The 11,800-nt window shown below is 53.0% G+C and overlaps 1 protein-coding gene across 4 annotated transcripts; it reads right to left on the bottom strand.

The window, feature by feature from the left end:
- Window positions 1-182: 182 nt before the first annotated feature.
- Window positions 183-11,493, bottom strand: CRTC2 (CREB regulated transcription coactivator 2). Of its 4 annotated transcripts, none has more exons than XM_054552928.2 (14): window positions 11,184-11,493; window positions 7,603-7,704; window positions 7,414-7,527; window positions 6,776-6,840; window positions 6,066-6,134; window positions 5,804-5,907; window positions 5,346-5,375; window positions 5,112-5,191; window positions 4,939-4,988; window positions 4,561-4,805; window positions 3,802-4,208; window positions 1,622-1,891; window positions 966-1,152; window positions 183-837 (listed from the first exon to the last, which is right to left on the bottom strand). In XM_054552928.2, exons 1-14 carry the CDS (start codon window positions 11,334-11,336, stop codon window positions 617-619), a joined length of 2,097 nt encoding a protein of 698 aa, XP_054408903.1. In that variant the 5' UTR covers window positions 11,337-11,493; the 3' UTR covers window positions 183-616. The 4 variants fall into 4 exon arrangements, 3 of the variants coding, with proteins under 3 accessions (XP_054408903.1, XP_054408911.1, XP_063573600.1); XM_054552936.2 differs by having other exon boundaries at window positions 5,112-5,176; XM_063717530.1 differs by having other exon boundaries at window positions 11,211-11,493.
- Window positions 11,494-11,800: the final 307 nt, after the last annotated feature.

Raw genomic sequence — 11,800 nt, 5'->3', positions numbered from 1 at the left:
ATTTCCTGCTGCTGTGGAAGCCTACATCCGTGCTGGGTACAAATTCCGAAGCTGTGGGGCTCTTCCACAAAGCATAGTGGTGCTAAGAAGATGCAAAAAGCCTAATAGATAAAAAGACCCATGGCCCTATAACTCCCTAGATCCCCAGCCATGCCCCAAATAATAACCAACCACACCAAGGGTTTGATATGATTTTTTTATTAACATATAATAATATATTTAATAAAAAATAGTATCCACTCTGGCTCTCTCCTCCACTGCAAGGGGAAGAGTGGTGAGGAGGGGCTGGCACTGCCCACCCCTAGGCATCCGGACAAACCCTGCCTCCAGGGCTCCCCTCTACCCCTGCTTTCCAACAGGCTCTGACCTCCAGACAGACGGTTCAAAGTTACAAGTGCTTTAGGCCCTCCCTTGAGTTCCCCCAGGCCCATCCCTTGCGCAGAATTCAGGGGCCACCTGGACAAACCCCTTGCTTTTTCTCATTCTTGGCATCCTTCATTCATGCTAGAAAGAGGATCTAGGGACAGAGAGTAGAGTCTCTACCTGCCAGGGGGAAGGGAGGAAAGGAACGGTGGTGGGGGATGGGGCCAAGAAGAGGGATGGTGATGAGGTCCCCTCATTGGAGCCGGTCACTGCGGAATGAATCCTCCACAGCAGGATCAGGCAGCAGGGCACAGGGGTCACTCAGCATGTTTAGCCCTTCCAGGCCCAGTGGCTCCATGCGCAGCTCATCTTCTAGCCCAAGCCCTAGCTCCAATCCAGCTGCTGACACCTCAAAGCCAGGCACTCCGGCCAGGGCTGCTGCAATCTCCTTAGAGAAACCTGGAGAGGAGTCCCCTGTGGGTAGAAGAGATAGGTGAGGACCCTATGTCCTGTAAACTTTTCCAAGACCCCTCAATCTCCTACTCATTAGCGAATGTGCCACTTCCTCCTTCCATTTCCCATCACCACCCACCCCCACTCACCTGTGAGGATGATGTTAGGCCCTGAGCCATGGCGGGAACAGTGGGTCAAGTTCTGGTGGTTGAGGGTGTGGGGATCTTGGGGGCCACCCATTGGCCCCTCACCCCCTAAAAATCCAGGCCCTTCAGAAAAGCCAGGGGGATCCAGCACCAGGCCGGTTGATGGGCTCTCCATGCTGAACTGCTCCAGCTATAGACATACAGACAAATCTTGAGGAAGTAGGATTTAGAACTGGTGTCCTGCCTAGCCCTGCTAACATATCCCCTTCACCCAGCAACCTTCATCCACCCCAGGAACAGAGGCAATGACAGAGGGAGGTGGCAGCAAGCAGAGCGACAGAAGCGAGCACGGGGCCCGAAGTAAGTATGGGCACCGTACCTGCTGGCCAGAGCATGTGCATGCCAGGAAGAGAACGGGTCAAGGCAGAAGTCATCAAAGAGCAAGCTGAGCAGAAATAGAGGGGCAGGAGTAGGGTCAAACGCAGGAAGAGAGGAGCCCCAAGCTGGCAGTGCTATGTTACCCCCGGGGAGAGGAGATCTCCCTGCCACCCACCCCACCTAGATCTCCCCATTCACAGTGTACCAGCCATGCCATTCAGGCCCCATTGACCCACCCTCACCCCCTCCCCTGTTTTTGAGCAAGGAGCCTGAATACTCACATTCCCCAGGTTGAAGTCACTCATTGGCCGGTGGTAAGACTGTTGCCCGTGCCCACTGGGCCCAGATGGGTACAGTGTCCCATAATGAGACTGCCTGCCTGGGGGCTGCCCAACTGAGGACTGCACTGAACAAGACTGAGAGGGCAGCCCTGGCTGCTGTAGAGACTTTGGGGTGTGTGGCTGGGTAGGCAGAACCAGACTTGGGGAGCTGTATGGGTATGGGGGCAACCGCTGGTCAATGGACAGTTTACTGGTATCCAGGGGGACGCCCTGAAAAGAAGTAAAAAGAGGGAAGCTTACCACTCAGTGTATACCCCAAGAACTCTCAGTCAGGGCTTCCCACCTTCTTTAGCTACAACCATTAACAAAACAAACATGACAACATTCCACATTCTCACGGGCATCCCTGGGGTTGAGTGCAGTTACTCAAAAATGCGTATGAGTTGGCAGGGTGTGGTGGCTCATGCCTGTAATCCCAGCACTTTGGGAGGCCTGAGGCGGGTGGATCACCTGAGGTCAGGAGTTCGAGACCAGCCTGGCCAACGTGGTGAAACCCCGTCTCTACTAAAAATACAAAAATTAGCTGGGCATGGTAGCAGGCGTCTGTAGTCCCAGCTATTCGGGAGGCTGACACAGAAGAATTGCTTGAACCCAGGAAGTGGGAGGTTACAGTGAGCCGAGATCACACCACTGCACTTCAGCCTGGGCAACAGAGCGAGACTCCGTCTCAAAAAAAAAAAAAGTGCCTATCAGAATGAAAGTGATATAGTGAGGCTAACACAGGGGTAATTTTAAATCTATTCCAGAAGTAAACTATTCTCTTTTTTTGAGACAGGGCCTCACTCTGTTGCCCAGGCTGGAGTACAGGGGTGCAATCATAGTTGGAACTGGGGGTGCAATCATAGTTGGAACTGTAGCGTCAACCTTCCTGGCTCAAGTGATCCTCCCATCTCAGCCTCCCCAGTAGCCAGGACTACAAGTGTGCACAACTGCACCTGGGTAATTTTTTATTTGTTGTAGAGATTGGGTCTCACCATATTGCCCAGGCTAGTTTTGAACTCCTGGGCTTTGAACTCCTGCCTTGGCCTCCCAAAGTGCTGGGATTACAGGCATGAGCCACCGTGCCTAGCCTTAGAAGTAAACCATTCTTAAACCTTGATACTTGAACTATTTATTGTTAGTAAATAAGGAACTAAGGTTGAGAACTGCTGTTCTACAGCCCTGAAGAGGCCAGAGGGAGTGGGAAACGAAGGAAAGAAAAGGAGAAAGAAAGGAAGGGAAGTCAAGCTCACTCCACACTCTGGGAACAGAGCCCTTGCTAATCTGGCCTCAGTCTTTCCTACAAAAGAGGGGACCTGAGTAAAGATGGAACACAGAACACACATTCCAGGGATAGCAATGGAGGAGGAAAAGTTGGGCAGAGGAGAGGGAAAAGAGCATTTGGATGAAAGAAAAGAGGAGTAGAGATAGCAAACAGGAAGAAAAGGACAAGAAGGGAGACAAGGGCTAAGAATTTCATCTCTGTGGAAAAAGCCCTAAACTAAGAGTTTCAAGTTCTAGTCTCAACTCTTCCTAACTTGCTGGGTAAACTTGGAAAAGTCACTTTCCCTCTAGGTCCCACTTTCCTCACCTATTAAGTGAAGGGATTGGGCTCCATAGTAGGAAATTCACTGATTCTACGAATTCTATGAAATTAGGAGGGGATACAGGGGAGTAGATGGGACAGGATAGAGGCATGAGATAAAAGACAGACACAAAACGGATAGGAACAGAGGAGGCAAATAAAAGGAAAGGGTAAGCTAATATTTGTCAAGCATATACCTGGGCTATGTGTAGTGCTAAGTATTTTATGTATGTTATTTCATTTGATCCTTATGAACCATCCTTGTTTTAGAAATGAAAATACTGAGGTTTATAGAAGTTAAATAACTTGTCCAAGGTGACTGCTAGTAAGAGGTGGAGCCAGGGTTTGAAACTAAAAAAGCTTAACCACAGCGTTTGGGTTTGCACTGTGAAGCAAGAGGAGACAAGATGGATAAAAGATGGAGCAGGTGGAGGACAGAGGAATGGAAGGGGATGAGTATAGAGTAGGTATTTCAGGAAAGGAGGGTTGGGGGGAAACAACATGGCAGGAGAAAAGGGAAGGGAGACAGACGTGCAGGGAAGGCAGCCACGCATACCTGAGTGATGGAAGACAAGGTGGGTGACATTGTTGGCGAAAACTGTTTGGGCAGCTGCTGTTGGGACCTTCTGGCGTCGGCTGGGCCCGCGAGCAAACTCAGGGGGCTGAGGGGCACACGGCGGTGGTGGGGGGAGGCCCCAGGGGTAGAAGCAGGGTAAGGGGGGGCACCCAAAACAGGAGATGAAGTGGAGGAGGAGGAAGAGGAGGAGGAGAGAGCCGGAGCACTGAGTGAGGGGTGGCCCAGGGAGGTGGTGGGCAGTGCATGGCGGGCCAAGGAGGAGGCAGGCAGAGAGGGGTGGCTGTGGGAGCCCTGAAGCTGGGGCTGAGGACTGCTCAGGGAAGCCTGGAGGTTGGGATTGCTTAGGGAGGACTGCAGGGATGGGTGGCTGAGAGGTGAATGAAGTCCTGCAGGCACAGACAAAAAACCAGAGATGCCAACGGTTACTGATGGGAACTGAGCCCCTTTCCACCCAGAATGGGTGGCAGTGACCAGACTATGAAAGCGGCAACACAACATCCTCCCTACTCTATCCCTGATAGCACTGCCCATCTGGGGGCTGCCCTTCCTCTTCTTTCTAGGAAACACCACACCTACCAGTTATCACTGGCTGAGAACTGCCGTGAGGGAATCCTGGGGTGCAGAGGTAACAAGCAGTGTAGGTGATCACAGCAGGATCTCAGGTGCTCAAACCTCCCTTCCCTTCATCCCTCCAGCCAGGCAGCACCCAGTGGGCACATGGCCAGGACAGCCACTCACCTGGTGCATCACAGCCTGGGCCCAGACCCATGCCCCTGCTGATGCCCAGGTGAGTCATGGTGTGGGTCAAATTGGAGGTACTGTTGCCCCCACTCAGGCTAGGGTAGCTTGTCTCTTCAGGGTCCAGGGGGGTGGGCAGTGGTGGGGGAAAGTGCAGGTTGGTGAGGTCAGGTAGGGAGCCCCCCGTGTTCATGGCAGGTGGGAGGACAGGCACATTGGCAGGCTGGTCAGGAGATGGAAAGATGCTAGAGGAAGGAGAGAAAAAGAAAGATGTAAATAGGAGGGGGATGCAGTGGTCAGGGAAGAGCAGAGATCAGTCTCCTACATCTCCCTGTACTTCCTTCCGCCACCTCTCAGCCAAACTCAGGGAGTACTTACTTAATTCCAGGGACTTCACAGGACCGAGGTCGGGAAGAGGATGAGGATAGCTGAGGAGAGAAGGGAGAATATGGAAAATGAGGACAGTGCTCAGTGGAGAACCCTGGAAGGCCTGCCCATGGCAAGGGGATAGCAGAGAGACTAGTGGGTGACACCCGGTGGCCTCCTCCTACCTTCTTAGCATCCCAGGGCTTCAGCAAATGCTTGTCATCTAGCAAGTTCTCCTCAATAGCAGGTACTTGAAAGAGAAAGACTGGTGATGGGAGAGTTGGAGAAAGAGCCAGTAAGGCAGGACAGGAAGCAGAAGCAGGCGGGAAGGAGTCCTGCTCCCTGAACCTGCACACAACCCCAACACCAGCCCAGAAATTCTTTGGCATTCAGTACCCACAGCAGTGAGGAACACATACCTTTGGGGTCCATTTCACCATCCAGAATACCTGCAAGGGATACAGTGGCGTTGGCTGCAGTGCTCACTTGCCTACCTGCTTTAAATAGCTCCATGGAGGCCGGGCATGGTGGCTCATGCCTGTAATCCCAGCACTTTGGGAGGCCAAGGCAGGTGGATCACGAGGTCAGGAGTTCAAGACCAGCCTGGCCAAGATGGTGAAACCTCATCTCTACTAAAAACACAAAAAATTAGCCAGGCGCAGTGGCAGATGCCTGTAATCCCAGCTACTTGGGGAGGCTGAGGCAGGAGAATCACTTGAACTCGGAGGGCGGAGGTTGCAGTGAGCCGAGATCGCACCACTGCACTCTAGCCTGGGCGACAGAGTGAGACTCCGTCTCAAAAAAAAAAAGAAATAATAATAAATAAATAAATAAATAGCTCCATGGTTACTCCCAAACCTGGGACAGGGCCACTTACCCCCACGTCGGCTGGGCAGGATGCTGGGAGGTGTGGGGCCTGGGTAGGTATCCTGGGGACTGGGGTTCATCACACTTGTATGAAGGGCAGAGTCAGAGCTTGTCCTATGGGGGGAGCAGGAATGAGCTGACACCAGTGACAGCTCTAAGCCCTGCCCAGCAAGGGAAAACACTAGCTGGTCTGGAACAGGGTGGGGGTGAGGGAGCAGGGCCCCAGAAACTACAGATAAGAGATCTGGCCTAAAGAAGGCAAAGGCCATCACCTGTTAAGTGCAGATGGTAGTCGAAACAACTGTCCCTTCTCTGCAGGGAAATTGCCCCAGGGCATCATCCTGGGGTAGAAAAACAAAGTCATGAGGAGGAAGGCTGACAGTGGACAAGAAGGTGGGCTTAGGGGTTGGAAAATGTGGGGCAGCTAAGGTGGAAGTGAAGATGGCTGAGCACCCAGATCATCCCCTTTTCTTTCTGGTTCTTCTGCCTATAATTGACCCCTCCCCCAGTCAATCTAAGAGAGCTGGAAACTTCTGCCAGGACCAGCTGAATGGGAATCTTGGAGCCCAGCAGCATTCCTGGGTATGAGCATTGAAAGTGAGGTGGACAAGGGGAGAGTTTAAGAAATCTAAAAGTGCCAGAGCACTACATCTTGCACCCACCCTTGTCAGAAGGTTGCCATTTTCACCTGCCCCTCTGCTATTCTCCCCTCCCCCTTACACACACACCCCAGTCTGGCTACAGTTCCCATTGGTTCTGCTCTGGCTGGACTGGGAGGCTTGACCACTCGTGTCAACATGGCCAAGGGTGGACTCTGACCCACCTACTCCAACTGCCTCCACCTCTCTCAGCCCTGGCGTTATAGGAAGAGGTACTGTTGAAACCTTAGCCCAGTAATCCCAGCCCCAACCCAGAAAGGGCAACTCCCTCCAGAAACACGTCAGAGAGTAGGCAGGAGTGTCTGCCCGCCCTGGACACTTACCTTCGCCAGCTAGACTCTGGGGGAGGAGATAAGTAGGCAGGACTATAGGGAGAGCTGTCAATGTGAACAGCACCAGTTAAGGAAAAAAGTAGAGAGGACAGATGAGATAGAGGCCAAATGAGGAAAGAACAATGGAGGCAGCAGGTAAGTTGTTTCAAGAAACACATACCTTTCTTCTTTTCTATAAGGGACAACAATAGGATCAAAGAATGGAAGAGAAAAAGGGAATCAGGTCTAAAGGGGCTGAAAAAATCCAGGAGAATGTTCAGGCAGGGCTTGGAGGAGACAGGTATGCAGGTCTCTGAGACTGCAAACTTAGAAATGTGAGGAGAAGAGACCCAATCTCCTTTAGCAGGAGACAAGGAAGGCTTGCCTCTGGCAGCAAGCTGATGTGAAGACAGCCAGAGCCAGCCAGAGCCAGCCAGAGACAGGGGGCACAGCCTCAGGAGCAAAACTCCTTATCACAGGAGCAGGTGCTGACGCAGGGGCTATGGTCGCTTTTCAGGGAAGCTAGGTAAAGAAGAGCTCCACGAGAAGGATGGGACTGCACAACACTTAAGTGCTTCCTATGAGTCCCTGAGGAACCCCCATCCCCACTACCTTTCAGACACTCCCAAGTCCCCTGTGAAGGATATGTGGCGGGGGTATCGGCGAAGTGGGGACACCATTCTTCGAGGATCTCGCTGCACCCGTTCCACCAGCCCATGGTGCCGAGTGCTCCGAGATGAATCCAAAGGTGAGTGGAGGGGGCTCTGCCAAAAAGGACAGAAGTCAGCAGAGGAAGCAGCCTAAGAAACTCCACTCCTCCCTGGCTGGGGTCTACTCACCTGGAACTCGGCCAGGCCAGAGCCAATCTGGTTAACATTGGGCAGAGACCCACCATAATGAGAGCTCCTTGTGTATGCCAGTCGCAGTTTTTGGGCCTGTAACTGAGACATGAGGAACAAGTGGGAATGTCAGGAGGGTCCTGAGCACTATTTCCTTCAGCCATCCTTGCCATCTCTGTCACCAGGATATGTTGCTGCTGCCACTGCTTTTAAAATATCTAGGCCAGGCACAGTAGCTCACACCTGTAATCCCAGCACTTTGGGAGGCCGAGGCGGGTGGATCACGAGGTCAGGAGATCAAGACCATCCTGGCCAACATGGTGAAACCCCATCTCTACTAAAAATACAAAAAATTAGCTGGGCGTGGTGGCGGGCGCCTGTAGTCTCAGCTACTCGGGAGGGTGAGGCAGGAGAATGGCGTGAATGTGGGAGGCGGAGCTTGCAGTAAGCCAAGATCGTGCTACTGCACTCCAGCCTGGGTGACAGAGCGAGACTCCGTCTCAAAAAAAAAAAAAGAAAATCTAGGCCAGGCACAGTAGCTCACACCTGTAACCCCAGCACTTTGGGAGGCCGAGGCAGGTGGATCACGAGGTCAGGAGATTGAGACCATCCTAGCTAACACCGTGAAACCCTGTCTCTACTAAAAATACAAAAAATTAGCCGGGCGTGGAGGCGGGCACCTGTAGTCTCAGCTACTCGGGAGGCTGAGGCAGGAGAATGGCGTGAACCTGGGAGGTAGAGGTTGCAGTGAGCCAAGACTGTGCCACTGCACTCCAGCCTGGGCGACAGAGAGAGACTCTGTCTCAAAAAAAAAAAAAAAAAAAAAAAAGGATCACTTCAGCCCAGGAGGTAGAGGCTGCAGTGAGACATGTTTATGTCACTCCGCTATAGCCGCCTGGGTGATAGAGTGAGATCCTGTCTCCAAAAAAAAAAGTAAAAAAAAATAAAGAAATAATCTGCCAGAAAAAAGGCCAGTGTTGGGGTTTGAAAGGTCCACCGAGATTTGGTGCAAATAACTCGCCAGAGCCCATCTGCAGACTACCCTCATCAATGATATCACTACTGCTTGACATCATCCTGCCAGGCAGAGACAGATACTCTGCTGAAGGCCTGTCTCATTTGGCATCACTCTAAGCAGAGTCCCTGAGGGGCTGCCAGGAGCCCCCGGGCTACTCACAAGGGGGAGTGCCTATTAGGAACCTCTGCTTTCTTTCCAGATGCGTCCAGGACTAATTGAGAGAGTAAGAGGAAGGCCACAGGTGGATGTCACAGAGTCATTACTGCCAGCCTCTTTCCTTCCCACTCTGGAGAGCACAGGCTTCTGGGCTCTGCCACTTGCCCAGCATCAGGAAGGCTACACAAAGCCTGCACCTCCCAAACTAGAACATCCAAGGAATGGCAGCTCTCCTAGCTGGAAAAACAGCACCAAAACCAAGGGACATTCTTCCACTGAATCCTAAGGCTCTTGAATTGGCAGGGAAGCCTGGAGAAGGAAGGTGGAGAGAGAGCAGTAGCCCACTCTAGCATGGGCCAGGGCCATCTTCCTGGTCTCATCCTCACTTTGGGGAGATATGTCTGGCATAGGCGTAAGACAGCCTGGCATGGGTTTAGCCTGTGTACAGATATCCTATCTCTGTGAGAGGTGAGCATCTATTTCCAAGGCTCAGCCTCTGCCACCAGCCAAATAAACAGGCCCAGGGCAAGGCCATGGGGAGGAGGGCAGCTGAGGAGGGGCAAGTTCTAAGAGCTTCCAGGGTCACACTCTTGTACAGAAGCCAACATCAGAAATGACATTCTGTTCCAGGAGGTCAGCATAGTGAGCACTGTGCTGACCTCTGGACCGCTTCAAGACCACTATCAACATATATGGCAACCCCGGTATCTCAGTGGTATAGCCTCCCATGGCCATCTCTGTTTCAAATGAACCCTCCCACCTGGCCAGATAACAGGCTGAGTCCCAGATATCTTGTCCCTAGCTCTAGATTTTTGGGTCCCCTGGCCATGTATGCCCACTAGATTTTTCTGTGTAGCTGAGAAATTAACCAATATGAGCAAGGTGGGTAGAAGGGGCCTTTTAAGAGATCGAGGCACAGTAAAGAGAAGCCCCAGCTTTTGAGTTTTGCACAGGCTTTCTTTGCACATACGAGCCCTAAGATCCCACCATGCCTCTGCCAGAATCACAGTCCCGAGGGCAGGGCCTCACGCTATCAAGATCAGCCTCCCATCTTCCCGTCTCTGTCCCCAACATGATGAAAAAACTCCTAAAGGGGAGCAGTCTACAGTTAGATCATAATCCTCACAGTGGTTACAGTAGGTTATGCACACACATGCATGTAAGTGTGTACATGCGTGCACAGACACCCTCCCAGATTTGCCTCCCCACCTAACTTCTGACTCCCACAAACTAGGGCACATAGTCCCTAGAGACTCAAAGGGGAAAGGACGAGAAAATAAAAAAAAGACTAAGAGAGTCAAGGGGGATACACATAAAAATACAACCAGAGTCACAGTCATAGATGCAACCACAGTCAGACCAGCAGAAAAAGGCTAGAGATGTTGTAGTAATGTTCCACCATCAACCTTTAATTCCTTCTAGCTCTCTGCCGTGAGCAATCATTGCAGTATCCTTACCTACTGTTGTTTTAGAAGAATGTGTCCCTAAATTAAGACTGCATACCACCTAGGCGGACTCCCACCCCTTGGTCCCTCTGACATTCAGCCTTGGAAAGCAAGAAACCAAGGCCAGGGGGGCTTCAGAGGCAGACTGGCAGAGGCCTGAAAGTTCTTTCAAGAACTTTCTAGGAATGAATATTCCCTACACATAGAAGACCCTCCAAGGCACCCTACACACTAACCCACAAAGCAGCCATCTCCCTAGAAAGCTCAGCAAACCATAGAGTTCCACACAACTTATAGTCGGACGGTTACCCAGTTTTAGGATTCAAAACCCTACCTCTCCTCCAAGGAGGCCAGGACAAAACACCAAGCAATGGACCTCACCTTCATTCACGTCAGGAAACCACAAGAAGTATTTGAAAAAGGAAGCAAAAGGACGGGACGCAGGAGGGGACTTCCTGCCCCACTATACAGAGCACCGCTCGTTCAAACCACGCAAGGGGCCCTTTCCCGGGGGCACCAAAGCGCAGAAGGCAGAGAGACCAGTTTGGAGGAGATCACAAACTCAGAAGAGCCAGGTTACAGACAAGCAGCCCTCCTCCCAGGCCATACCCCAATACCAGGCATGCTTCAGTAGCGTCCTCGAGGGGACTCCGTCAGGGATGCACAAGGACCACTCACCTCCTACCTCCGCCGGACTTCATCTCCCCTCTCCGCCCACTCCCACCTCACATACTCGACCCCCAGTCGCCTCTACACCCCGAACCTCTCCGGTGTTTCGCTCTCCCCTGCGCAAAATCCTTCTTCCTGCCCCTCGGCCCTCAACCGGCGCCTCCCAAACGGCGGCGCCCGCGTCCCCTGCTCTGTTCCGCCTCCTTCGCTGCGGCGCCCGCCACCCCCCGCCTCTCCGGTCTCCGCTCCGTAACTGCTCAGCTCTGCTCCGGCTCCCCGGCGCGGCCCCTCACCCGGGTGGAGCCGATGTCCATCATCACCTCCTCGAAGGCCGCCGTCTCCTCGGCCTGACGCTGCTTCTGCAACGCGATCTTCTCACTAAATTTGCGCGGATTGGAAGCCGAGGCCGTGGCCGAGCCAGGCCCGTTCGCCCCCGACGTCGCCATCTTCCTTCCCCGTCCCTCCCTGCCACCCTCCCAGTACCAGCCGCGGCCTCCGCCGCGGCCCCGGCCCGGCTCCTCCAGCCGTAGCCACCGCCGCCTCAGCGAGCACCGCGAACCCGGCCCCAGCCTAGCCCTGACCTGTTACGCGCGGGGACCGCCGGGAATTGTAGTTTGTTTACGAGACTCCTTCACATCCCCAGTCACGCAGCACCGGGAGGAAACGGACTCCACTTCCCAGCAGCCGTGGTGACTCCGGAAACTGGGGACTTCGCTCCACCCTCTCGGCTACTCCCTCAGAGGGGCAAGCTGGGAAGAGTAGTTCTAAATTAGTCCTGAGACTACGAACGGAAAGGGGAGAGGGATTAAAGAGAGAGGAAAGGAAGAGGGAGGGGAGGGAAGAGAAGGGAAGCGGAGGGGTGGAGACCGGGAAAGAAGTACCAAGACACAAAGGAGGAAAAATTAGGTCA

The sequence above is a fragment of the Pongo abelii genome, chromosome 1 (genome assembly GCF_028885655.2).
Source record: "Pongo abelii isolate AG06213 chromosome 1, NHGRI_mPonAbe1-v2.0_pri, whole genome shotgun sequence".
In the NCBI taxonomy this organism is placed as follows: Eukaryota; Metazoa; Chordata; class Mammalia; order Primates; family Hominidae; genus Pongo; species Pongo abelii.
Note: the sequence above shows the minus strand (reverse complement) of the source record. Positions and strands in the feature narration are given on the sequence as shown.